Source organism: Coloeus monedula (assembly GCF_965178545.1).
Source record: "Coloeus monedula genome assembly, chromosome: 4".
Classification (NCBI taxonomy): Eukaryota; Metazoa; Chordata; class Aves; order Passeriformes; family Corvidae; genus Coloeus; species Coloeus monedula.
The window spans coordinates 22613321-22639463 of NC_138784.1; the positions used below are offsets into that span (position 1 = coordinate 22613321).

General features: G+C 42.1%; 2 protein-coding genes across 7 annotated transcripts in view; one reads left to right on the plus strand and one right to left on the minus strand.

The window, feature by feature from the left end:
- Positions 1 to 349: 349 nt before the first annotated feature.
- On the plus strand, positions 350 to 17105 carry PWP1 (PWP1 homolog, endonuclein). 2 transcript variants are annotated; one of them, XM_082280087.1, is made up of 16 exons: positions 350 to 454; positions 536 to 594; positions 2873 to 3030; positions 3469 to 3554; positions 5087 to 5183; positions 6737 to 6847; positions 7596 to 7726; positions 8293 to 8366; positions 10483 to 10579; positions 11462 to 11523; positions 13271 to 13382; positions 14686 to 14776; positions 15156 to 15277; positions 15758 to 15863; positions 16576 to 16715; positions 16802 to 17105. In XM_082280087.1, exons 1-15 carry the CDS (start codon positions 389 to 391, stop codon positions 16689 to 16691), a joined length of 1488 nt encoding a protein of 495 aa, XP_082136213.1. In that variant the 5' UTR covers positions 350 to 388; the 3' UTR covers positions 16692 to 16715; positions 16802 to 17105. The 2 variants fall into 2 exon arrangements, with proteins under 2 accessions (XP_082136213.1, XP_082136212.1); XM_082280086.1 differs by having other exon boundaries at positions 16576 to 17105.
- Positions 17106 to 18766: 1661 nt separating this feature from the next.
- PRDM4 (PR/SET domain 4) overlaps positions 18767 to 26143 on the minus strand; it is a 17359-nt gene continuing 9982 nt past the window's right edge. For 4 of the 5 annotated variants that reach the window (XM_082279839.1, XM_082279838.1, XM_082279837.1 and 1 more), the window contains 6 exons: positions 25579 to 25697; positions 24757 to 24842; positions 23174 to 23301; positions 22312 to 22626; positions 20985 to 21153; positions 18767 to 19954 (listed from right to left, as the gene is read on the minus strand). In XM_082279839.1, the coding sequence (XP_082135965.1) occupies positions 19645 to 19954; positions 20985 to 21153; positions 22312 to 22626; positions 23174 to 23301; positions 24757 to 24842; positions 25579 to 25697 (1127 nt within the window). In that variant the 3' untranslated portion in view covers positions 18767 to 19644. Of the gene's footprint in view, positions 19955 to 20186; positions 20253 to 20984; positions 21154 to 22311; positions 22627 to 23173; positions 23302 to 24756; positions 24843 to 25578; positions 25698 to 26143 lie in introns of all 5 variants that reach the window. The other variant, XM_082279840.1, reaches the window with a different exon arrangement.

Genomic DNA, 26143 nt, shown 5'->3' on the forward strand with positions numbered 1-26143 from the left:
GAGGGAGGCCGTGACCCAGTGCAGGGAGCGGAGGGCTTGAAGGTTGTACTCGGTGATCTCAGAGGCTTTATTCCAACCTAACTGATGCCGCGGTTCTGCGCGAATCCCGGGTACGGGGCAGAGCCAGCGCCCCATCCCCGTGAGGCGACAGCGCCCGGCCCCGCCCCTGCAGGCCCCGCCCCATCCGCGTGAGGCGACAGCGCCCGGCCCCGCCCCTGCAGGCCCCGCCCCATCCGCGTGGCCTCGCCCCGGCGCTCGGGGATGACGTCACGCGGCGGTCCTGCCTCCTCCGCCGTTCCTCGGCGCTGCGGGCGGACCCTGCTCTCGTGACGTCACTGGGGCGCGCCCGGCCGCTCGCACGTGTGGCGGTGAGCGGGGCGCTGCCGCCATGAGCTGCCCGGTGCCCTGCGCCGCCTGGGTGCGGCGCGGCGTGGCCAAGGAGACGCCCGACAAGGTGGGGCCGGGGCTGGGATCGCGCTGAGGGACCCCAGCCCGCCCCCGCAGCCGCCCTCACCCCTCTGTGTCCGCCCCGCAGGTGCAGCTCAGCGAGGAGGAGCTGAAGGGTCTCATCGAGGAGGCGCAGGAAAGGCTGGGGTGAGCCGGGGCAGCGGGAGGGACGCGCCGCGTCTCCGGGCTCTGCTCGGTACGCGGCTGGAGCCCCCCGGGCCTGGCCGCTCACAGAGGTGGGGAGGGGAGGGGAGGGGGCGTCCCGGGCGCGGGGGAAGCGCAGGCCGGGGGCTCCAGGAGCGGCCCGGGGAGCAGCAGCGAGGAGCGGATACCGGCGGCAGCCAGCACGAGTTCCTCCTGGGACTCCTCCTGGAACTCCTCCTGGAGCTCCTCCTGGAACTCCCCGTGCCGACGGAGCCTGGCTTCCGGGAGGGTGGGCGGTCCGGGGGGCGAGCGCGGGAGCATCGCATGGAGCCGATCCTGCCGTCGTCGTGGCCATGACAACACGGTTGCGTTCCCATGGGGTTCCTCAGGTGTCAGCTGCGGGCGGTCAGGCTGGAGCAGCATTTCGGAGCCTGGCGCTCTCTGGAGCTGCTGTTCCCGCCTACAGTGAGAATTAAGGCGCTGGGTTTGTACCCGTGGATGCTTTGGAGACGTGGCAAACCGAGATGAGAGTCCCAAACTGACTGGGAAAAAGTGGTGCTGAGGGTGGGACAGGACATTCTAGGTCTGGAGGCCGCAGTGGAGATCAGAGTGATGTGGTATTTGTGCTTTGGTAAAAAGGGCAAAACATCACTCAGGGGTGTGTTTATGGTTCACAGGTAAAACTAGAGACATCACAACTCTCCCCTCAGCACTGAGACCCCTTAGTTATGTAGCTGTGTTAAGTTTTGTCACTCTGCTTTTAAGAAGAATGTATTTACAAAAACCGTAAGTGACATATTCAGGAAAAACGATCTAAAGAAGACAAGAAAGAAAGTCTCTCTTTGGTCTAGAAAAAATAAGGGATTGGGATCTCACTCCATCTTCTGGGCTTTTTCTGATAGATCTGTTCATAGATTAAGGCTTCTGAGTGTTTTGGCTGTGTAGGGTGTGTGGTTGTCCCACGATGTGTGTGGTTGAACAGATGCAACAGGTAGCAGAAAAAGTTTTTGTAGTTGGATGAGTATTATCCACCCCATTTCTGTTGGCTGTATCAGTGACACTCTTGCTGAATGGAGTGTGTCATCCCAGAATGTATTTTATTCTGCTTTTTTTCTGGTTTTGGTTATTTAATGGTTTGAAAATTATCTTAAACACTTGGAAGATTCTCACTTTATGTTATTTTCTTAACTGATTAATGTTCCTGTTTTCTGTGGACTTACTTGTTTCCCCTTTCTGTGTGTAAACTTTTGGAGTTTTGAGTGATTTCCTTTCTTTTGCAATTTCAAAAGCATGGAGGGATTTGAGGTGCTGTTTTTTATGCATTCTGTAAAACTTCAGGATGGAAATTTGAAGACCATCTGAAACAACTGATCTATTTATAATTTGTTGTACTTTGTAGAATTTTTTGCAACACTTCACTTTTTTCCCTGTGCAAAGATCACAAATCAAACTTGGATTTAGTTATTTTATTTAATTATCTTGCTACTTGTCTCTAGTTATGTTGTTAATGTGAAGTGTTTATTTTACTGAGCAAATCAGGAAAATTAGGTTTCTGCTATTTAATTTAGAAACTGTATCTGAGAACTGCCTTGGCTCGTTACCGCTTGGGAGTTTTGCGGGCCAAAGGACAGAAATACAGTGTGTTAATGAGGGATGAGTTCCTGTGGAGCATGCTCCCTTGGGACACCTTGGCTCTTTTGTTAGCTTCTCAGCCAGTGCTTAATGTACATTGTTTAATGTCTTGAACTCCTTGCATGCAGAATTGTTGCCACAAAGTTCCAAATTTTTTTAGATGTTGCATCGTTTACCCCATAAGAATAATTCACAGTATGTCCTTATCTAATGAATTCTACATTATTTTTACTTCACTTAAGTATGGGAAGTATGAGGAAATGAGGTCTTAAAAAGCTTGAAGAAGTGTAGAAATCCTCACATGTGACAGTGTCTGTGAATGAGGGAAAAAAGGAAGGAATGACATGGACACGTGAATGCACAGAAGTGAGGCTGAGAGCATTGTATCCACAAAAAACCTGTAAGAGAAAGGGACTTAGACACACCATTTACCTTGTTGAGGAAAACTTATGCCACATTTTGTCACAACAACTTTCAAGGAACAACTTTCTCTGGGTGCCTTGTATTTTGAGAAAAGATACAGAAGGAGTGAATGGATTTGGAAATTTTTGGCGTAAAGACTTGACACCCATGTGAGCAGCTAGAACTGCTGCAGCAGCGCTGTGGAAGCATTCTACGTGTCTTCTCAGGGCTGTGTATCTTTCCACAGGGATGCTGCTGGTGACAGTGGTGAAAGCCAGACAGCACATGACACAAATGCACCCGTTCCTGGCAGCAGCACTAAGTCTTCCCAAAACAATGAGGAGCTGTCTGATCATGAACTGGATGAGTACGATTTGGACAATTACGATGAGGAGGAATACACGGGTAAGAAAAATCTGTGTGTCAGATGTGCAGAGTGTAAGTGAAGAACCTTTCCACTTCTTGTTGTACTTAAGACCTTAATATCCTAAAGCTAGACAGTGTTAAGTTTCAGATGCTGGAAATTCACAGTTTTAATGATTTGCTTGTCCTATCCTGGGAAGTCATTTAATGAGGGAAGCAGTTCAGTGTCCCACTCCCTGACACAAGAACCAAGAGCATGTTGGAAAGGTCACTGTGTCTGCTGTAGTGCTGGAGCAGAGCAGCAGAAGTCCCTGAAAGCACTAAGCAATTTATCTTACTGAGGTACTTATGTTTGGAACTTGGAAATCCATTTAGCTTACTCCTGATATTTTGCTATACAGGTAACACCGGTATTGGTACAGGAGTTTCTAACTTTGCCTGTTACTGACGTATAAAAAACGTTCTGAAATTCCCATCCAGGTGTTTTAAAACTTGGAGACTCTTTGGCAGCTCTGGCAGTATATGGGAGCAATGAAAACGATCCTTACATCACTCTAAAAACCACTGTAAGTACTTAAAGAATGTTAAATACCTTAAAAAGCATAAACTTAAAAATCAGTTAAATTTTCCACTCTGCCTCGAGGTGTGTAAGTGCTTGCAGTCCTTTTTCAAAGGTGTGCCAGATTTTTTATTGGATGGTGCTCTTTTCTTTTAAGGTTGCTTTGTGCAGTTCCTTCTTTCTGTCCCTTTTGCATTTAAGTGGGAGGTTAAGGTGAACTGGCTCCTTTACTTAAACCATGCACTTCTGTACACGGAGAGGTTTTTCACCTGCCTAGTAGGACACAGAAAACACTTGAAGAAATAACAAGTCTCAAGCCACTAGTGGCCAAAATTAGAAAATTTCCCTGATTGCAAGAGTCTTGCACCTTCCACCAGTTTGTGTTAAAAAATCAGGCTAAAGTGGACTCAGGCAATGTGTCAAATTAAGGATTTGGCATGAGGAAATACCCCTCCATTAAGCCTAGATGGACAGCATTTTATATATATGTCCTTATATATATGTATATATAGATATGTGTATATATATATATAAAATACTGTCGTTGGCTGCTTCTATCTGTATTAGTTTCCACTCTGAGATGGGGAACATCTTTGCAGAAGCTGGGTTTGTAGATATACAGAAAATGAACACATTTTTCTCAAGCCCTTCTTCCTATGCTCAAGTTCTTTCCCCAAATTCTGAAAGTTCCTCAGTGTGAATTTTCTGTTGTCTTTTGGTATTTGTTACTGGAACTGTTGAAGACCAAGTATTGTATAACCTTAAGTTAATTCAGAGAATTGCAGGACTTGATTGAATTCAAATATTGAAGTATGCTTGAAGTGAATAAAAAAGAAATAAAAAGCTTGCAATGAGAAGTCCGAAAAGTCTTGTATGTGTTGCAGATTGGAAGGATGGTGCTCTGCATAAGATTATTGACTTATGGACAGTTCTTAATTTTTCACTAACAAAAATTCCCAAGTTCCTTCCACTCCTCATTAACAGTGAAAATTAGATGAGAGGTTACATCTGTTCTGGTACAGCTGAATGCCCAGCAGAGCTGTAGGCAGCCCTTTTTGGGAAATATTTTCCAGGAAGTAGACAGTGGAATTATTTCCTGTATGTGAGGAGCAGCTGCAGCATCGTTATTGGGTAAAATGCTGTTATATTATGTAAGTGGTCAAGGCACAGGAGCACAAGGGAAATAACCTTTGTGGGCTCCTGGTGGTGATTTTCTTTTCAGCAATCAAGTGTATCATGATAGCCTTGAAATATGGTTTCATTTTTGATAATTAAACACCTCTACAAATCCACCTAGGTTCACATAAAAGTCCTTCAATCTAATTTAATGACTATTTACTCTCCCCAGGATCAGGTCTGGTTCCTGCCTTTCTCTGTTTAGCACCATAAGATGGTTTTAGGTGGGTGGGCATCAAGGTGTTGGATTTTGAGTGTTCAGTTATGGTTCAAATTTACTGATTCCACCTTTTGAACATGTGTAGTTTTGGTTTTTTATGTGCATTGCTTCACGGCCCTTGTCCTCTCCTTTTTGCTGTTCAGGAGCAATATGAACAGGAAGACTTCCTGATTAAGCCCAGTGACAATCTTGTCCTTTGTGGCAGAGTTGATAAAGACTGCTGTAGTTTGGAGGTCCATGGTGAGTAAAATAGGGTTTGTTCTTTACAGTGAACATGGGGAATGTCTTGCCTAGCATGTGCCATGTGGCTGTGTTGAAGAGGGAGCGGGCTGGTTTTGGGATGGATTTTTCTCCCCTTCTGCCTTGTGTTTTGTCCTTTTCCACGTCATGGTGCTTTAGCTGCTTTCCAGGGCTGCAGTATTTGCTGTGCTTTTATTTAGGATAAATAACATATAAAGGATAGCTTGCCTCTTTCAGCCTGCATAGCAAGTCCTTTCCTTATTTCATTTCTTAAAACATTTAGAAAATACTATGGCATTTTTATTCTCTGAACATAACACTCTTCATTCTGGTCTTGCTTTCCATATCCTGCAAGCATCCTCTAGTGGTTTGTTGTTTTGGGGTTTTTTCTTTAGCTTTCTCCTTGCTTCTTTAAATGGGCTTTCCACTGCTAGGACTAGAAGAACCAGCACCCTTACCATCATGGTTTAGAAGAGATAGGGCCTGAATACTGCTTGTTCTAGCAATAGGTTTAATTTTGCTGTGTAAAAGATTTTTCTGTTGCAGCCAATGAATACCACTGAATGTGCTGAAATTACCATCTTTTCTTACTGTGGTTCTTTTTGGGAATGTTTCTGGCTGCTTGTGCTGTGGTCCATGTTTCTGTAGGCAAAGTATTTCATTTTAACCAACCAACATTACCAAAATGTGTGAAAGCATCTCTTCAGATACCAGCATGTGGCATTTTCTGTGTCTGGAGGGGTTTACAAATTTTATTAACTGTAAGTTTATACCCAATATAAACTTACAAAACAATAGCAAAGGCTTCTGCAGTTTCTAAAATTGCGTAACCTTGTCTTAGTTGATTACTAAGACAACTTACTTAACTGGAGACTTCAGTTAGTATCTGAACATCTGTCACATGCACTTAGGAGTAGCACTGTGATTTTGTGTGTGACAGTAAGATGTCATTAAAATAATTAACAGGTTTTCTCTGCTGTCCAATTGGTAAGTTATTTTATTATAAGGAGAAAAATAGCTGGCTGCAGGGAATTTGTGTTTAGTATATGGCTGCTTTACCAAACTTTTCCTGTATCTCAGTTACCACCTGCTAAAGGTAAGTCCTTCTGACCTCTTCACCTTCCTCTGGTTTGTCCTTTTATCTTCGTTTTCCCTTCAATTTAATCTGGAGTAATTTTTTTAATTGCTAATCCTGTAAAATGAATGTATCCTGATGTAGAAAGTGCTGGATGTGGAGCATGTATTATGAAGAGACCTTACCAACAAAGTGGTTTGGTATGCTGGGGATAAAGTATCGAACCTTTACTGAACTTGTCACTTCTTTAGCTGAAGTACACGGGAGAATGTTTATTTTGTGTAATTCTCTGCAGTATGACATTTGTACCTGGAGGGTCTGGCCTCTGCTGTAAAACTCTGAACACTCTGTGAATTTACCTGCTACATCTCCTTGACAATTTAGTTCTTGCCACAACTGCCTTTTGTAAAGTGACCTGTTTAGAGTTGTTTGCTTTCCCTCTTCACTGATGTCTTGCATAACTTTAATTATTTTTCAGTTTATAATCATGAAGAGGACTCATTTTATGTACATCATGACATTATCTTGCCTGCTTACCCTCTGAGTCTGGAGTGGTTGAATTTTGATCCTAGTCCAGATGAATCAACAGGTAAATTACAAAGGATACTCTAAGTGTCCAGTTAAAGAATTTTTGCTTGAAAAGCATATAAGTGTAATGTTGTCACTAAATAATTTCTTCCTGTGGTGCAAAGAGAAATAAAATCAAGATGTTATATCAAGATAATACTGACTTGAGATAACCAAGATGTGAATATTAGGTATTTTTGCTTGGTGATACAGTCATCTTAGTCATGCTGCTGTAACAAATGATTTTACTAAAATACTGATTTTATTAGAAACAGTTAGCAGACCAGAGCAATCTCTAAAATCTGCTTTATTTTCTGTTTGCAAATGAAAGGTTGCTTTTGTTCCATCTCTTTATGTCCAATGCTGTTAATGAAATGTACACCGTAGCAAAATTTATATATATTTATGTATTTAATAACATTTTTCCTGTGTTTCACAGATACTTTTTTTTTCCATAGTACAGGGGATGTGGTTTAGTTTTGGTTTGTTTTTTCCTTTAAAAACAAACTAAACAGGCAACTTTATACAGCTTATTTGAATAGTTACTTGTACTGCAGGGGAAGGAGAGCAAGCAAATTTTTTTCTGTCAACATCTTCTGTCAGCTGATATTTTTAAGTTGCTCCTTGCCAGTTATAAACATAAATATGTTCAAATAGAAGATTGTGGCACACAAGTTTTACTTAACCAAAGAAATAAGCAACAGCTGGGTTGCCAAATATGCTGTTTCATAACTAAATAAATGTGGTTGCATTTGGGTTTTTGTTTGTAGGAAATTATGTTGCAGTGGGTAACATGACCCCAGTCATTGACATTTGGGACCTTGATGTAGTAGAATCCTTGGAACCAGTCTTTTCTCTTGGAGGCAAGAAAGAGAAAAAGAAGAAAAAGAAAGGAAAGAAAGTAAGTGTTGCAAAATTGTTTACCTGGTGGGATGGAGGAAATTTAGAGCAGGGATAATGCCTTTTTTTTCCACCCTACAATATTTGAAATGCTAATTGTTCTCTAAATAACTAAAGCCTGGAATTAAGAGCAGAACAGGAATGGGGTGGTGTCCCAGTAAACTTTGAATCTCAACTATTTAAAATTAGAAGTTGCAGGAACTGGCAGTTACAAGGACCCAAAGCTCAATTAATTGGGAGGAGAGAGAGGGAACTGCCAGGAGTGCTTAGGAAGAAGCTGAAGAAGTTGCACATTCACTGGAAATAATGAGGTTTCTTTTACTAGCCTGAAGGGAGTAACCAGTTCTGTAAACCCAGCAGCTGGAGCAGTCTGCAGTCTGGGGTAGGAGGCAGGGTACAGGTGGTGCAGAGAGAGTTCTCTCAAAAGCTGTGTTGCAGCAAGTGAGAGTAATTGAATATGAAGTTGTTTGTGAAGGCTTTAGGGAATTCATACTAATGTGGACTAATGCTTGATTTGCATTGAAGCTGTAATTTTCCAAAGTCTGTTTATGTCATTTGTGTGTACAGAGTTTATCTTCAGAAGGGACTGTGGAAGGACATACTGATGCTGTGCTCGATCTTTCATGGAATAAACAAAGCAGGTAAAAGAATACTTGAATAACAGTGGATATTACAAAATTGCAGTCTTAATTAGGCATACAGTTTTCACACAAAATCCAAAAACGTGAAAGCACTGCTGAAATTAATGCATTCTTAAAAATACACCCCTGGTTTTTTCACTAGAGCTCTTGATTTAGAATTTTTTTTTAAGTACTTGTATATTGCTGCAGGTCACTTTTGATTTGCAGGTTGTCCAGATGAAGGCAGGGCAAAGGTGGGTGTGAACCATTTGATAAATTGTCTGCATTTCACTTGTTCAAACTGGAGAAGCAGAAGGGCTGCCCTGAGCTATGCTGATCTGCCAGTGGCCTAAACCACCGTTTCAACAGAGACAAGTAGATTTATAGCAGGAAGTCCTTGCTATTCTGGTTTTTTTTTCCTTCTGGCTTTTGCCCCAAAGCTGTGAACAGAAAAGAGAGTGTAAAAGCCCTAACAGCACAGCTACAGAAATGCCTCGAGCCTCTAGGCAGAGAAATTCCCTGTGGCCTGAATGAACTAGAAATGAAGTGCTGCTATTGAAGCAACACAAGGCTGGCCCATCTTGGGGCAGAGGTCAAGGACAATGTGCTGACTGAAGTAAAGATGCTGCTGGTTTTTTATCACTTAAGTGGTTGTTAACAGTTCATCTGTCAGAGGATCCTCAGCAGGGGTCTTGAAACTGCTTCAGTCAGACACAGGCTGGTTTGTTTTTTTTTTTTTAATTTATTTTCCTGCTGTCATAAGTGCCTCTGCCTTTGAAGAGGTACACAGTCAACTGCATATTCTGATGAGCAGGTGTGAGCCTTCACTTGTAATGCTTTCTTATCTAGATACTGATGAAAAAAAACACCCACACAGATCTCAGTAAATGTATATAAATTGCACTCTTGATTTACAGGGTAGTGTCTGTTGTTCTTAAATTACACAGATATGCACAGAGTGTGCACAGTGATCTGTCCATCACTCTTCCAAAAGAGTAGCTTTCATGTACCTAGGAATGGTTGTCTGGTGATAATATAGAGACAAGTATTAAAAAAAAATATGGCTTCAATAGTTCAAAATGCATAATTCTGTAATGTGCTGAGTTACAAATTCATTGGTACTGGTAGATCTTTCAGGAAATTAAACCAGCCCTGAAGTGGGCAGCTTATGGACAAAACAAGGAACTCTTTGGAGCAGCTTATATATAAAATGTTTTATTGTTGTTTCTTTCTCTTAAGCAAGGCATGTTGTGACAGCTCTCTACAAATAACCTTCTGCCTTTAGGTCACAGTGGTGTTACTGTGAAATGTTCTTACAGCCTTCACTATGCATTTTCTTAACTTTCCCTTGTAACATTGCTTGGGAAAACAGCATTTCCAGGAGAATGTTAACTCTTTCAGTCAGAAACACTTGGTTAATATAAAAAGGGGAGGGAGGAGCAGTTTCAATCAGAAACAACATGTTGAGGTAATAAATCTGATTTTAAGAGTAGTGAAGTGATTGTAGGAATTGAAATGTGTGTTTTACAGGCATTTGGGGACCTTTTTTTGGGTTTTTTTCTGATCAAAGTTTTAAGCTGTGTTTATTGTTCTTAACATAATTGGTCAAATTTAAGTTGAAATGTGGGGTTTGTAAACTAACTGAAATTTTAGTGGTTACTTTCAGCAGTCCACAAAGGGTGTAGTGTTGGGTCTTCAGTAGGTGTATAAACAGATATTAGAGAGCAAAATATTTCACAAGCAGGTTTGTCAGGCTCTTGGCTGCTTGCATATGCAAACAGAATGAAGTAGCATAGGTAATGTTTAAAAATACTATTTAATGGCAAAGGAAAGAATGTGCTTCAAAGCCTTTATTACTTTGTTTTGTTTGAGAAATCTTCGAGTAAATGGTATTTTAAGTAATGCCAGGGGAAATAGAAGCAGAACTGTCATTGTTGTAAGTGTTCTACTAATGTAATGTAGCCTATTTGTAATCTTTATTTATAACTTAGAATTGCCTTTAGGGAGTTATCCCTCAGGCTTGAGAGAAATAATCTATAGACCACAGTGTACTTGTTCTCAGAATTGGGCTCTGTATGTATTTTGGATTTTTTATCTGTAGAAAGAGTTTTAAAACTGATTTTTGATCCATTCTCAGGAACGTTTTAGCAAGTGCCTCTGCTGACAACACAGTGATTTTGTGGGACATGGCTGTGGGTAAGCCAGCAGCCAGCCTGACACTACATACAGACAAGGTATGGAATAATTCCTGTGTTTCTTCCACTGTAGAATACAGAGAAAAATGTAACTGCAGTTTTTCATTAGCTGCTTGGTAGTGAACTCTCAGAACAACAATGCTCTAATTTTCTAACAACTGTGCAGAATTGTTTAAATTTATGAATTGGTTGCTTTTGCAAACAGCACTGTATTTGCTTTTAAAAATGTTATTTAACTTATCTTTTAGAAAGTTAACAAATATTTGTTACAGTTTTCAAAATACCTTTTGTGTGACAGCCCTAATGGTGGGGAATACAGTATTTCTGGTATAAGCTACAAAAACAGATGTCTGAGCATAGGTCAAACTGTAGCTCTCTCTTACGGGAACAATGAGTGTCAGTTACAGTTTGTTCTAGGTGAAAAAGGTTTAAAATAAATGATACTAAAATACCATAGTGATGGGTACTTCAGAAATGAATTAATCTCAAATTAATCTCAGTAATTAAAATGTGAAAGCTAGTTACAGCTGTAACCTTATTTTGCTGCTAACAAAGTCACTGCCCTTGACAAACTCCTGATTTTCATTTTTTAACATCTGCTTTTTTCCCCAAACGGGAAGCAGATAATCTTTTACCTCCTCCAGCTTTTTTTAAAAATTATTATTAATATCTAGGGCAGAAAGGGGGCATGGGGTTCTGTTCAGTCAAATTATATTGGAAAATATCTTGTTTTCACGAGGTGGGGTTATTTGAAGTAATGTGCATCTCTTGTGCTGTTTTTTGAGCAATCTCAGCATCAAGTAGCTTAATAAGAGGGTTTTTTGGGGAGGACTGTGTGCTGGCTTGGGGGAGGGGATGGTTGTGCTTTGCTCCAAGAAAGTTCCTGTCTATGTGTGTTATATAAAATGTTGCATTATCTAGGTGCAGACATTGCAATTCCACCCGTTTGAAGCTCAGACCCTCGTTTCTGGATCGTTCGATAAGTATGTCAGGGTAATGTTTTCACACGTTGCACTTAGGGAGGCTATTCCTATTCAGTTAAGCCTTGTGTTTTCTTTCTTTTTTTTTTCTTTTTTATAACTGTGCCAGTTTGAATAATCCTGTTATTTTTTTCCAGCAAGGAAGCCAGGTTGGTATGTGGCCAGGATGTGGTTTTCCTTACCTCTTTTTCAGAGGTTGCAAATGCTTTAACCATCTGGACTGACATTTTCTTTGCCAGGTGTCTGCTTGCTCCAAACCGAATTTATTTCTTAATTTGGCCTTATGGCATTTCCTTCATTGGGAATGTGTCACTGTTTATTCCTGTGAAAATTTGCCCAGGTTTTTGCCAGCCAGTAAGGCCAGGGTGGAGGCATGAGGCACATTAAAATCCCAGTTCTCTCCTTCCAGCCTCTATAGGCACAGCCACAGTGTAATGGGCTGTCTCCTGTGATTGCAGCCTGGAGATGCTGGGAAATGGCTTGTGTCTGCACACTTGGACTACTCTGTAGCTGCCAGTTCTTGTAAGTCCTGCCAGCCAGAAAACTTCCTCTCTGTTCTCCCATCTCAATGGGATAACTTGAAAATTTTGTTCTATCACCATGATTTTCTTACGTTGATTTTTTAATTCTGCTTTTAAGGCTTTGTCCTTATGTTAAAATAATTCACAGACTTGCCAGTCTTTAGCCAAGCCTTCGAGTTCTCTGGCTTCTGTTATGCTCTTGCTGCATCTGCTGCAGTGGAAGTATTGCAGGAGGACCTTTTGCTGTTGTTAGGAAGCTGCTTCTGTCTTTTTCCTGCCTCTCAACTTCCTTTGATAAAAGGAGGCGTTAAGTCCAAACAGTAACCAGCTGCTGATCGTTTTTGCTGCCCCTTTGGTACCATGGACACTTCTAAACCACTGTGCTATCCATAAACTAATAGACTGCCCTTGTGGATTTTTCCTGCAAAGCCTTGCAGGACCACAGGCAATTCAGTGAACATGGGGAGATGTCTTCATAGGCTGAAAATCAGACTGTTAAAGAAACTGCTGTGTATAAAATGTCTGGTAAAAGAGCTGGGAAACCTCCATCACGTTTAATTATAGGATAGAGTGGGAGGGGGTTACACTGAGGATGTCGATTGTGGTGAGATGATGCTGGAGTGACATGACCACTCCTCCCTTGCATTTCCACCCAAGAGGTTTTTGAACTGGGACAGATTCTGCAGCCACCCAGCTGAGCACGTGCCTGTAAAGAATCCCAGAGGACCCACTAACTCCCATCCACTCTTTCTCCTTCGTGGAGTGTTTCTCTTAACTATTTGTAAAGATTGTTGGGTTTTTAAAAATTATTTCTTTTTATTAAGCATATTTGAAAATGTATGAATATCTATGACAAAATTATTTCCTAATTAGTGCATCATTACATGACTTTATTGAAGTCTGTTCATAATTAAATTATATATTTGCATAATTATGGTCTGCTATGTGATAAGTATCTTATGTATTGAGTAAATTCAAGCTCTGCTTAGTTTCAATAGAGCGGCTGTTGGTAACCAAGATGAAACTCTGAAGCATATGGAAAAATCCCATGCTTAATCTGTTACTGAATTGGAAGACTAAGTAGTGAAGTTGTTTCCATTTAATATTTTAATTATAGTTTACATGGAGCTTCTGTAGATGCCAGTGGGAAAACAAACTATGCCATAAAGTGTTCTGCCCTGATTTTTTTTTTTTTTTTTAATTTTATTTCCTGTCCCTTTGTCTCCTAGATCAGCAGTGCTGTACGACTGCAGAAACCCCCAGGAGAGCCATCGAGTGTGGCGCTTTAGTGGTCAGGTTGAGAGAGTAATTTGGAATCATTTTTCACCTTGTCATTTCTTGGTGAGCACGTGCTTTTCTGCTCTGGTTGATTGTTGCCATGTCATTTAACGTGTATTTTAGTGTTCATAATGTTTCTGGATCAGAATGGAGCCGATGGACATTTGGATGGTTTGTGTTGCTTATGATAAAAATGTGGTCTGGGGGAGGATGTTTTTAGGTATTTTTTTCAGTATCTCTAGACCAGCTACTTACTTGGCATCTTCACTGTGACAGTAGAAAAGCTATTGATGCTGGTGCTTTTTCACTTCAGAGGTGGCATCTTAGTCATGTTGTTACAGTGTTCAGTGGCTCGGATATATTTTCCTTTGCATAGTTGCTGTTGTGTTTCATGTAATGAAGCAATTGCAGCTGAGAAGTAGCTCATTAGAACGGCGATCCTGAATATTAATTCAGTGTTTCAAGTCAGCGCTAGAGGGCACTGTCCTCCGGCTGGTACGGAGCGATCCACTCCTTTAGGCCGGAAAAGTCCTCTGAGATCGCGTCTAAATGTTAACCCAGAACTGCCAAGTCCACCACTAAACCATGTCCATAAGTGCCTCATATGCATGGCTTTTAAATACCTCCAGGGGTGGGGATTCCACCACTTCCCTGAACAGTGCTTGACGACCCTTTCAGTAAAGACATTTTTGCTAATGTCCAATCTAAACTACCCTGGTGCACCTTGAGGCCATGTTCTCTTGTCCTATTGCTTGCTACCTGGGAGAAGAGACCAACAGCCACGGAGAGTATAAAGTAAAAATATCTTGGTTTTACTGAGTTTCTTATAATAAAACTTTTCAACAGCGTTTAAAAACAAATCTTCTCTATTATCTCAGTGGCTGTAGAGTTCTCTGTTGCTGTGTGCACACAGCCAACAGAAGTGGCTGCTCAGCTCTGTTGGGTTTATGATATGGATCTCTCCGGTATAATCACACTTAGCTTTGCACAGAACTATTATGCAGCCAGCGATGGCTCCAAAAGCTTTGAACTGACAGTGAAGAGACTGAAGGCTCTGCATTTCATTGCCTGACCTGAGGGCCAAGCTTAGTGGGGCAACTCTCTTCAAAATACACTTTAAGAAATTTGCATGGGATTAAGACTTCATGTCATCAGCGCAGCATAATTGAGGTTCACAGAACAGCTTGGGCACCAGCTGGGTGGAGTCCGACTTTGGGAGGCAGGCCTGGGAACAGTGTAACATGTCCTAGGGAGAAGCATCTGCCTCAGATCACAGCGATTTACCAGAGGGTGGGTGTTACTTCATTGGAGTTTTTCCCCAAGTGAGTGACTGTGGCTGTTTGTTTTTTAAATGTGGTTTCCTTAGGCAAGCACAGACGATGGCTTTGTGTACTGCCTGGATGCTCGCTCTGATAAGCCCCTGTTTACTCTGAAAGCTCACGATGAAGAGGTGTCAGGTAAATTGCCTGTGTGTCCTTCTGTGTCCTGTTTGTCCCCAGTGGGCAGGGCACCTCTGAAGGATGCCTTAAGTCAGTAGGACTGAGGTGGTAGTGATTCCTTGTTTAACACGTTAAGTTGTGCATACTAATTGTGGTATCTGGCATGTGAAGCAAATCTCTGCTGAGGGGATTGGGAGGCAAAATAGGCCTGCATGGTTCCCTTGGCTCTCACTACAGGGACCAGTGGCAGCATGGAACTTTCATTAATGTTTTACTCCTTTGTTCTGGAATGGAGTTTAGTGTGAGGAGAATACTGGGGTTGTTCTCATGTCTTCACTTCAAAATGTATCCTTGTCTCTGTGAAATGGGGATTGCTGTTGCTCTCTTCATCTTCCAGGGCTACAACTAAGCAGTCAGATAAAAGGGTGCCTTGTGACATCATCTGCTGACAAATATGTGAAAATTTGGGATATCCTGGGAGACAGACCAAGTTTAGTCCATTCCAGGGATATGAAAATGGTATAGTAATTTTTATTTCTTGATTCTAGTAAGTTTTATATATAAACTGTCTGCTTATTCTTTTTTCTGTCTAGTTTGAATCTTATTTTACTTAATGTCTCGTAGGGAAAAAAATAATAACATCTGTATATTCTGGCTAAATCATTCTCATTATAGTGCAATATTCCACATGGAATTGGCAGACTGCTTCCAAGCCTCAGACCCAAATTCCAGATACACTGCTCTGAGTAGAACTATGGCTGCATCAGCTTGCATCTATGACATTCAAGACAAAGATGTGATTAACTGTTCCTAATTAGTAGCTCTTGACTTTCATTTTGTGTCTTTACAAAAGAAGTTTTAGAAACTTAGGATTACACTTGTTAAAACTTGCTTGGTGAAAGTATTTTCAGGTGACAAATTCATTTGAGAATTAAAAAAAAAATTCTCTTCTTTCTCTTTCTTTCTTTCTTTCTTTCTTCCTTTCTCCCACCGTGCCAGGGAGTTCTCTTCTGTGCAGCTTGCTGCCCTGACTTCCCGTTTGTGTTTGCCTTTGGAGGAGAGCGGGAAGGGCTGCGTGTTTGGGATATAAGCAAGATCTCTGCAGGTAATGTTCTCATTTCTTTGAACGTTGTGGTTCTCCCCTTGCTTGCAGGGTGTATTTGTATTCAGTAATGTATTGTGACTCTGACAGAAAACTGTAGGTTAGTATTTTTCAATACTCCAAGACTGGCTGTATGGTCACATTTTCAGCTTCAAAAAATGTGGAGTTTTTTTAAATTGGAGAACTGCATGACATGATTTAACACCTGATTTCTTATAATACCTATGTTTTATTTTTTCATAATGTCCCTGGTGTGATATGGTATCATATTTTTTGAGTACTTATGGGAAGAAAAGTGAGCACTGGTTTTGATCTAACTGGTTTTGATTGATACCTGTAACTAAGCAGCATGATTTTTTGGAGGCGGCTTTTAAGAGCCTGTTGGGAACCAGAGACTAAAACCAGAAATAAATTATTTAAATTCAATGATGTGCTCTTCAAACCTCATCAATTTTACAGTACTTAGGTACAGGAAAGATGCAGAGGGAAACCTCTAGATGCTCTGGGGGAAAAATAACAGGGCTTGTAATTGAAGTATCATAGGCAGGCAATTGTTCTGACCTTTAAGCTTCAACTCCTTACTTGGGGTAAGGGGAAAAGCTTTGAAACCACACCAGGTTAGGCTTTCCATCCCATGGTGCTCACCAGGCTGTACCTGCTGTACTCCTCTTTCCCCTGGGAGAGTGACATGTAAGCAATCCCGTTTGTGTTGCAGTGAATGAAGTTTTTGGAAACAGAGAGAGGCTCATCCTGGCTACTGCAAACTCTGTGGCTTCCAGCTCCAGGGCCGGCAGTAGCAGCAACGATTTGGAGACAGCAATGGAATCATGATGGACCAAACATCAGCAAATCAAAGTAATTAATGGGACTACAACTAATGTGTATTGTACAAAGGCCCCTGCTTGGTGAGAGCTCATGGAAATTACTCTGGTGTCTTGCAGTCTGCAGGCTTCTTCATCTCAGAAGAAGATGGTGGTGTGGTTAAGCTCTAAGCGCCTGCCTCTATTACCAGCTCTGAAAGATTAAAGCACTTGCTTTAGCCTGAGATAATAATCCCTGAAACAGGGGCTACCGTATGTAAAGCAGATACATAAAATGAAACAGTCACTAGAAAAGCATTCTGTGAGTACAGAAGTTTGATGAATCCTGCAAAGACAGTTTTGTCTTTCACCTTCCAAGGGCATAAGGAAAAATATTTCACACAACAGTTGTGTAATAAATAAACAAAACTTGAGTTGAATTCGATTACAAGTGTAAATAGATAATTTATCCTTCATTTGATGCTAGGTTTATAGATTTTAAAATATCTTCCATGTAACTTTTTAAGAGTAGTTCTCAGGCAGTAAGTTGGAGTCTCCAAGCAGCATCCTGGAATGTATTTCTAACACTGATGTCACCAATATCAAACCAGAAATACCCTGGCTCTATCCCACAAGGACTGGGGTTTTCTTTTTCCAGGTTCCACAGCACCTGAGCTTAGTGATGTTGCACATAGTATTGGGTTTTTCTTCACATTCCAGACGTGTTTCAAGAGAATTTGAACTGAAATATGGAGCTGCTACTCAAGGAAGATGAGCGGCTGTCAAGATACAAAGTGAGGGTTGGGATCCCAGCTGGTCCCTGTTACTGGTGAAAAGCTGTGTTATGTTCTTAACTCTGCCCAGGCATTTCTGCCTGACACTGAAGGCACAGAGGAACATAGTGAGTATCAAACCACCAACTTAAACGCTCTGTTTCCAGAATCACAAGCCTAATCAAGGGATGTGACTGAAACAGTTTCCTTGCGTTTATCATGTAACACCCACCTGCTTTACCTCAGGAACTTAATTGATGCTCTTACCTTCCCTTGAGCACTTGCCCTCTGCACACACTGAAGGTGTCTGCAGAGTGTTCCTGCTGCAAAAACACCCTGGGTATTAAATCCACTGATCCCAAAGCAGCTGTAGGATCATACTCATCGCTGCCAAGCTCTTCCCACTGCTTTCCACCCTAACTCACTGTAGTTCATTCTGGTGAGGTAAAGCAGGTACATCGTATCCCTGCAAACTGCAGATGGGGAAAAGGCAGGTCTGTAACTTTCATTCCTTGCCCTTGAGGGCAATTGGCTTCTTCTAAAGCTACTTCAGCTGTTTCTAGTCTGGTGAAGGTGTTCAGCGTGGCTCTGCAGGAACCAAGAATACTCTGGATGTATTGGGATTCCTGCTTCCATCCTGTCTCTGCCAAGCAGTAGTGAATGATGTGTGGCCAACAAATGAACAAATGCTTTGGTAAAGCTTAAGAAGGTGTAAGTACCAGAACCACCTCTGTTCAACTGCTCTCCATTGAAAATCTTCCCAGTTTTTCATAGCTTTAATTTTAAATAAATGCTTTGTGTTAAGCTCTTTGAGGGTAAGTGATTTCTCTCTACCTCTAGTAATGTAATTGGCACTGTAGCTCTCAAAGTCACTTTTTGGTTTTGGAACAAGTTGCATTACTGGAAGCAATACGTTTCCCTTACCAAGATCCCAGAACCTCCCTCTGGAGCTTTTTAGTCACATACTGATGTGAGGTAAGCATTTTCAGGTTTCAAGAACCCTGGGAGCTCTCTAGGAACTGCAGTGTACAGGGAGAGGTACAGCTGAGCTTGGGCCATTTAGGGCCAGAAGCAGAGCCTCTTTCCCAAGGGAACCTCCCCTTCCCTTGTTAGAGAACAGAGCACAGCTGAATCTTCTTTTGCAGCACAGCCAGAGGAGTGACACAGCAACTTTACAGTTCTTTAGCTGCCCCAGTTCATGGAGGTTCTCCTACACAGACCATGTCCCAGGAAAGCTTGGGAGAGGCAGATGATTAAAAAGTGGTGTTATTTCTCATAGCATCAATGTCAGAAATAGAATGTTTTCAGCATATGTAAATATTAAAAAAGAACATTAGAGAAGAGCCACATTTTTAATTATTTCAAAAGAAAACAACCAAATGTAATAATCTTCATTCCATAAATAATATTAGCAGCAAACCCTCCCATCATTCTAGGTGGTAAAAGGTTTACAGCACAAGGAATAGCATATACTGTAAACACTGCCTGATCATCTGTAAGCCCCTGTATCTTACTGAGTTCATACAGTCTTTATCTCTTCACCTGCTTCCATGGGCTGAGAACTTGAGGGAGAAGAAGAGGCGATAACTGTTGTCCAAAAACCAAGTTTGATTTTTCTGTAGTGGGTTAATTACTTTGTTTGCAAGTGCTGATTTCACTGGCCTTTTTTTTTTTTTTTTTTAAACCAGGTGGTTTTGTTTTAAGAAGGAAACCTGAGCATTGTTAAGTCTTTGCTTTGTGCCAAACCACATCCTTCAGTTAAAAAGTTCTAAAATACATCACTGGCCACCACCATTTTTTGTTTGTTTCTCTTCATGTCATGGCTTGGGCAGTTAAGGACAGTTGGCTTACAGGTCACTGCAATCCCTCAGCTACGTTTCTGGTTTGTGGCTCTTTGCTCAGAGGGCTATGCAACGTGTGTCACGTGTCCCAGCACTGGATGGACTAATCTGAGTGATTTGGAAAAGAAGTATGCACAGCGTGTGTGAAAAAAACCTTGCCTCACATTTCCTTCCTCGCAACTCTTCACTTGTACGTGCATGGTCCAGTCTTGTTCAGTGTTCTGGCTACAGATTATATTAAGTGGTGGTAGGGCAGAGACCAAAACAGAAGGAAAACTCCTCACCTGACATACACTGGTGACTGGGGAAACAAGGAAGAGGGTTTTTTCCTTCCCTAGTTATAATATCCAAGAAAGTTTCCCTCTCTTCTTCATTTGTGTCCAGAGAGAGCGTCACCTGTTGAATAGACTCCATTGTTAATCCTACAGTCTTCAGTCCTCATAGAGTCTATTAATTCCTCCTCTGAATCCTCCTCCTCTTCCTCCTCTGGGGCTGACAGACTGGATGTGGGGCCTTTACATATTTTTAAGTGTCGCGTGAGGTGATATTTGGTTAGATAAGCCTTGGAGCATTTTTCACAGACATAGTCCCTCTTTCCTTCATGTGAATTGAGATGCTTCTTCAGGTGATTTGTCCTCAGGAACAGCTTGTCACACTTGGGGCACTTGATCTGCCGTTCTCTGCAAGACACAGAAAAGTGAGTTTGCTCCTGCCAAAGGCAGCTGGTATTAAAATGCTGATTAAGGTCCATGGTTTAGCAAGGACAGATATATTACCCTTGGATGAAAAGGTCAGTTTCTTCTCACCCTACATAAAGTGGGGTGCGGAGGGGACAGGGAAGAACAAATAAGGAAACAAGGCTGCTGCATGTTAACAACCCTCAGTCTGTAAATGCTAAGCAGAGGAGCTTACCAGACTGCAACAAATTCTGTAATGACACTGCAAAATACCTCCCAGCAGTAGTGCTCCTGGCTCAGGCTGTAGGAACAAGCAGCAAAGTGAGTCTGTGTCTGTCTGTCTCTCATTCACTCAGTGCTGGCTGCACTACACTGTCTCCTAGGCAGCATGACAGAAGTAGCAATGGATTCCAAGGGAGTACAAAAACCAGATGCTGAAAATGAAATAAGTGAAGGGCATAGCTTTGGGCAGGTAGCATTTAAGGGAGGACCTTGGACTGGGAGTAAATGTACAGGATGGAGAGATTCTCAGAGCATAAGACCTGGCCTGGCAGAGAGCTGTGGGTAGGGATCTGCCTACAGGAGCAGGAGAGCTGCAGGGAGGAAAGGGCTGAGAACAGCTGCACCACACCCCGAGGGCAAACAGGTGGAGTTCACTAACAAGGTACTCGGTGACAATAGCACTGAGAAGTTTATGTCTTTTGTGGTCACACTGGGCCGTGGAAACAGTTCTCAGCAAAGAAATGTAAATCAAACGAGCCCCTTTCTCTTTAAAATGATGAACGCTCCAGACTGCCATTTCACAACACAAGGAGCACGCTTGGAATTCACTGTGTCACTGAAATATTCCAAACACTAGAACTCCACAACTGCAGCCAGTGAAACAAGAACTTCTGAATTCTCTGTCATTTCAGAGGATGAACCCATCTATGCTCCCTAGGCCAAACTATTTGCAACCTAGAGATTCTGTCTTGGGCTGTTCAGCCTCATTTCTTGCACTGGCCAGTCACACAGCTCCTGTGAGGTCACTTACTGTGTGTGAGTGAGGACGTGCTGCTTGAGGTCCTGCCTCCGCATGAAGAGCTTCTCACAGTAATCGCACTTGAGGTTCTTCTCCCCAGTGTGGATGACCATGTGCGACTCCAGGTGAGCCTTCTGCGTGAACGATTTGTCACAGAGGGTGCAGCGATAGTTCTTCTGACCTAGGAGCACACATGGACACCCACAGATTGGCACTCAGTGCCCCAAGAAATGCAGTAAGCAAACAAGCCTGACCACTGCTGAAAAATTAAATCTTACCCTGAAGAAAAGCAAATTATTTGTGAACAGGACCTGTTTTCCCCTGCAGTTCCTTCAGACTCAGCATAAAGGCCTACTTAGTTCCAGTCTATATTTAGCTATGCAAAAAACCAGGCATCTGACTTGATCATTCCCAAAGCTTTTCATCCCCTACTCCATATGCCCCCAAGCCAAAAAAACAAAGTCACGATACTGTTTCAAACTACTGATGCCCTAGAGTGATGCACCTTTCTGCACTTTGTCCTTCTAAACACCACTGATTCTTGTTTCTCCAGTGCTTGTGGTCAGCCAGCCTTTCCTGTGAGGCAGGCTCTCTGCTTCTTGTCCACCCCAACTGTTCTGGACAACAAAACACCCCCAGCAGGTCTGTACATTTTTCCACCAAGAGATTCAGGCAAAAACTTAAAAAGACTAGTGTTATTCAAGATTAATTCTTCAATAAAAACAATGGTAGCTTCCTTTGTAATAGTAACCATGGTAACCATCTAGTTACTGTACATTAGTGCATTCCTATCTCCACTGATTCCCACAGGAATTGTATCTGATGCCTTACTGGAGCCCAACCACATTTGATGCACTGCACTGCCTTTGTCTACAAAAACAAATTCTCTTATCTAGCAAACACACAGGTACAAGCCTCACTGGCCCTTTGATAACTTCTATGTTTTATCCCATTTTTCCACTTATCAGTACTTCTGCTATTCTTTGCCAGAAATAGTTCAAAACCCCAGCATGCTACTGAGTTCAGACTAAGTTTGAATACCACTTGAATCCCACCCCACTGAGTATTCTGTGGTTGTGTATACCACGTTTGTACTTGATCAGTTCATTAAAACTCCTGAGTACTGAGCCTACAGCTTCCTACGCTTGACTTGAGAGCACTCAACTCCCAATTTTATTCCCTTTTTCAGCTTTATAATTTGCATTTTGTAATTCCCAATAGGGAATACTGAAAAAAAAGAGGCAAAAATATCTACACTGTCGATTGCTGGCCTGTAACTTGACCTTCACACTCTCCCCTGTCCTCGCACAGGCATCTGTATGAAGCCCTGAGCCCTCACCTGTGTGGATCTTGAGGTGTGTCCGTAAGTTGCTCGGATCGCTGAAAGCTTTGCTACAGAAATCGCACTTGTGCGGCTTCATGCCCATGTGCCCCATGAAGTGCACGTGCAGCTTGGAAGGGGAGATGAAAGCCTGGGGGCACATGGAGCACTTCCACTTCCTTTCCTTGCCGTGGCCTGGCCCGTGGTTGCTGCTGTGCCCCTGACTGGGGAGGTGGTTGTGAATATGGCTACTCAAATGGGCCTTGAAGTCCGCATAGGAAGCGCATTCCTTCCCGCAGTGGCAGATGTGCACGTCTGGATGTTCAGGGACACCTTTGGGCACAAAAGCATCACTTGCAATGAGGCACAGTAAGACCTAACAGAGCTTGAACAAGGTCCACATTAACATTTTGTCTGTGGTAGCAAAGCCAGGTGCAGAGATTTTCACCTTTGTTCTTTTCAGCTCCGGTGTTGCTTTCCAACTGTTTCAGGTAGGTAATGTGAAATGTTTTGAGGGGCCAAACTTTGGAACAGTTTTGAGCACAGCTCCACCAAATCTTAATTATCACAACCCAAGGTGGTGGAGAGCAGGAACATCTTCAGCTCCAAAACTCCCTTAGCCCTGGATGGACAGAATTAAAATGCTTTTTCTTCAAAACTGTGATCTTTTACTCCTGATCAGTGGAATTAAATAGGGAATTGTTTCTTTTAAATGATGGTACTCTGTAGTCATGAAATGTAAAAGGAACCTATGATATGCACCAGTAGGAACTGAGAAGGAACATAATGCACTCCCAAGTCACATAGCCCAGAGATAGCACTGAAAGGGAATTCAAGCTGGCCATTCCCTGCAAAACCAACAAAATGAACTCTTACTTACCAAGCTGTCGTGCGTAGTCCCGGCTGTAATAGAAGAGAAGCTCATGTTCAGGGGGGATGTCCCGAGAGGTGCAGAAGTAAATTTTTCCATCATGAGGATAAGCTACCAGGTTCTGCTCTTCCCGGTTCCTATAGCAACAACAACAGTTAGGAATAAAAGCCCTCCAGAAGTAGTGACTTTTTGAGAGAGAAAAAGGAAAAAGAAAAAAGGAAAAAGGAAAGGGGAAAAGGAGAGGGGAAAAGGAGAGGGGAAAAGGAGAGGGGAAAAGGAGAGGGGAAAAGGAGAGGGGAAAAGGAAAGGGGAAAAGGAAAGGGGAAAAGGAAAGGGGAAAAGGAAAGGGGAAAAGGAAAGGGGAAAAGGAAAGGGGAAAAGGAAAGGGGAAAAGGAAAGGGGAAAAGGAAAGGGGAAAAGGAAAGGGGAAAAGGAAAGGGGAAAAGGAAAGGGGAAAGCAAAGGGGAAAGCAAAGGGGAAGGGGAAAGAAGAATTCCTATAAAAAGGTAATGAGAACCTCAGTGCTTGTCAGCATATTATAAAAACTCTCATGTCTGTCACATCTGTGACACTCTATCTTTATTAAAGGAAAGAATCACTAGACCTTGAGAGCCGATCTGCTCCACTGAATGATGCATTTCTCACACCACTTCTGAGAAAATTATTAATAGAAATTCGAGTGGGAGAGAAATGAGTTTATGATCTCCTAAGAAACTACAAAAATCTATGTATCTTTCATATACATAGATTTTTCATATACATAGATTCATAGAGATAGATACATCCCTCAAAAAATAGAGAATGCATGACAGAAAAAAATATCAGTAATGTCTCAAAGCAAAATTATCTTTGAAAAGTCCTCTTGAACTTTTCCAAGAGGTGGTCATTCATCTTTTGAAGCAGTATCTTGCATATGTTTGTTCCCAGTATCTGAAACCAGCAAAAGCTCTGCCCCACTGCAGTGGGAGATCAAACATTAAACTTCTTGACTCCTACATATGAGAACAATGAAGTGAACTGCAGGAGAAACCTACTTTGTCACAGAGAAATAGGAAAGGTTCAGCCTTCTCAGTGGACCATGGATGGAGCAATACTTAGGCCAGCCTGGATAGTTTTCATCACAGACTCCAGAAAGACTGAAAAGGACAGGTCTCACAAGCTGTAAGGGCTTGGAACTTGGCCCAAAGAACTCAGGGACACTTTGTTAATAAAGTATTAAAATCAAAAGGACAATCAAATGTCAATTTCACAGATGTAACTAAAAGGAATGGGGTAGAGGAAAAGCAGTAACAACCTAATACACACTAAGTTACTATATAAAAAAAACTGGTTTAAAGCTTTAGAACACAGGAAACAATTATGTGGGCAGGTTTGGGGCTGTTCTATGACCATGTGTACCGGTTCTCCTGTAACATTCTCCACTGGGTGTTGTGTTTCACTGTCTCCACTGGGTAACTCCTGAAGCCTCCCTTGGCCCTGAGCTCATTACCCATGTGGGCAGGCAGTGCAGCGGTGCACATTTTCCAGCAGAGCTTCCTACGAGCCTGCAGCTCTGACTCAAAGCTACTTAGCACAGTACCAGTGGCTCTCACCTGGCTTTGCGTACGAACATCATCCAGTTACATTCATTTTCATCAGTTGTGATTATACAGAACTCCAGGACACCATTGTGATAGATCTACCAGGAAAAAAAAATGCAATCTTAGGACAAAACACAGCAATAAAAGCAGTGAAAGCCAGCCTCTTTCTTTAAGAGAGGATGTGTTTACCTAGAACAAGCTAGGAAGTCTCCATTGCCATTGCCAACACCACAGCCCTGTTTTCACTCCTTACTTTCCCTTCACACAGGAACCTTGACCTCTGCTACCCAGGAGGCCAGAAAAGCTGTTTATCAGCATCTTTCTCACCTTTAGCTCCCAGCAGAAATGCATCTGGCTGCTTTTCTTACAAACCAAGTCTTGTGAATAACAGTATCTGGGCAAACAGTACATGTTTTATTTCTATAAATCAGATTTACTTTCTGAAAACTGAATGATGGTGAAAAGAAAGCTTTAAATTTGCTTTCCTGAAACAAAGTATTCATCACCTGGGGGAACTTTCAATGAACAGAGGCACAAAACAAACAAACAACTGCTGCCTAGTAATTCATATACAGTCTCTGCTGCAACTCCACACAAATACTGAAACTACATATAGCCCTTTAAAAGAGAATGCATTAAAGAAGCTTTTTGTACTTCAGGACTGACTACCAGCATACTGCAAGGTATACAGCTCTGCTGTGCTGATACTAAGCATTAAACAATTAAACTGCATTACTTTTGGCAAGGATGATAATATTAAAGTTGCTGTCATGTGGTAACTTTCACCAGATAAAGGCATGGTGGCAGGTTCTTTGAGCCACAGAACCCACTGACCTTCCAGATGTGACTGGCTGCTTTGTCTGTCCAGTCGGCCACCTCCAGAGAATGGCTCTGCTGCCCGATCAAAGGTCCAAAACAAGTCCTCACAGGAATGGTTTCTCGTGTCCACACACCTATCATTAGAAGACCAAAACCTGAAGAAATCAATTATTTAAACAACTAATCACGCATAATAAAGAAGTGGGAGGTTTATGAGATAATGCTCCAGAGGTAATATCTATGCGTAAGATCATCAAAGCTTCTACTTCACATGTGGAACACACCTATGGCAGAAACAAGAACCACCACCACCACATGACACTACTGGGAGCCGCTTTGGTGGAATTACAAATATTTATTTGGTCAAAAGCAAGTAATTTACTTTTCAGTAAGCTATAAAACTAACATCCTAGCCACTTGGACCAATTAAAAGTTCTCAAGGCACTTTCTGCAGAAGCAGAAAATACTAGTTTCAGTAACTACATTTTGCCTACCTAATCCCCAGGAATTTCCAGAATTGTTGCTGGGCATTGTTAAGCAGCTTCTGCATTTCTCCCCAGAGGCAGCTGTATTTCTGTCA

What these genes read in the sequence shown, in the direction of transcription:
- PWP1 (XM_082280086.1), top strand. Translation starts at nt 389, where the DNA reads ATGAGCTGCCCGGTGCCCTGCGCCGCCTGGGTGCGGCGCGGCGTGGCC. An exon ending in CCAAGGAGACGCCCGACAAG is followed by an intron (nt 455 to 535) that starts GTGGGGCCGGGG and finishes TCCGCCCCGCAG; the next exon opens with GTGCAGCTCAGCGAGGAGGA. An exon ending in TTTCACCTTGTCATTTCTTG is followed by an intron (nt 13,383 to 14,685) that starts GTGAGCACGTGC and finishes TGGTTTCCTTAG; the next exon opens with GCAAGCACAGACGATGGCTT.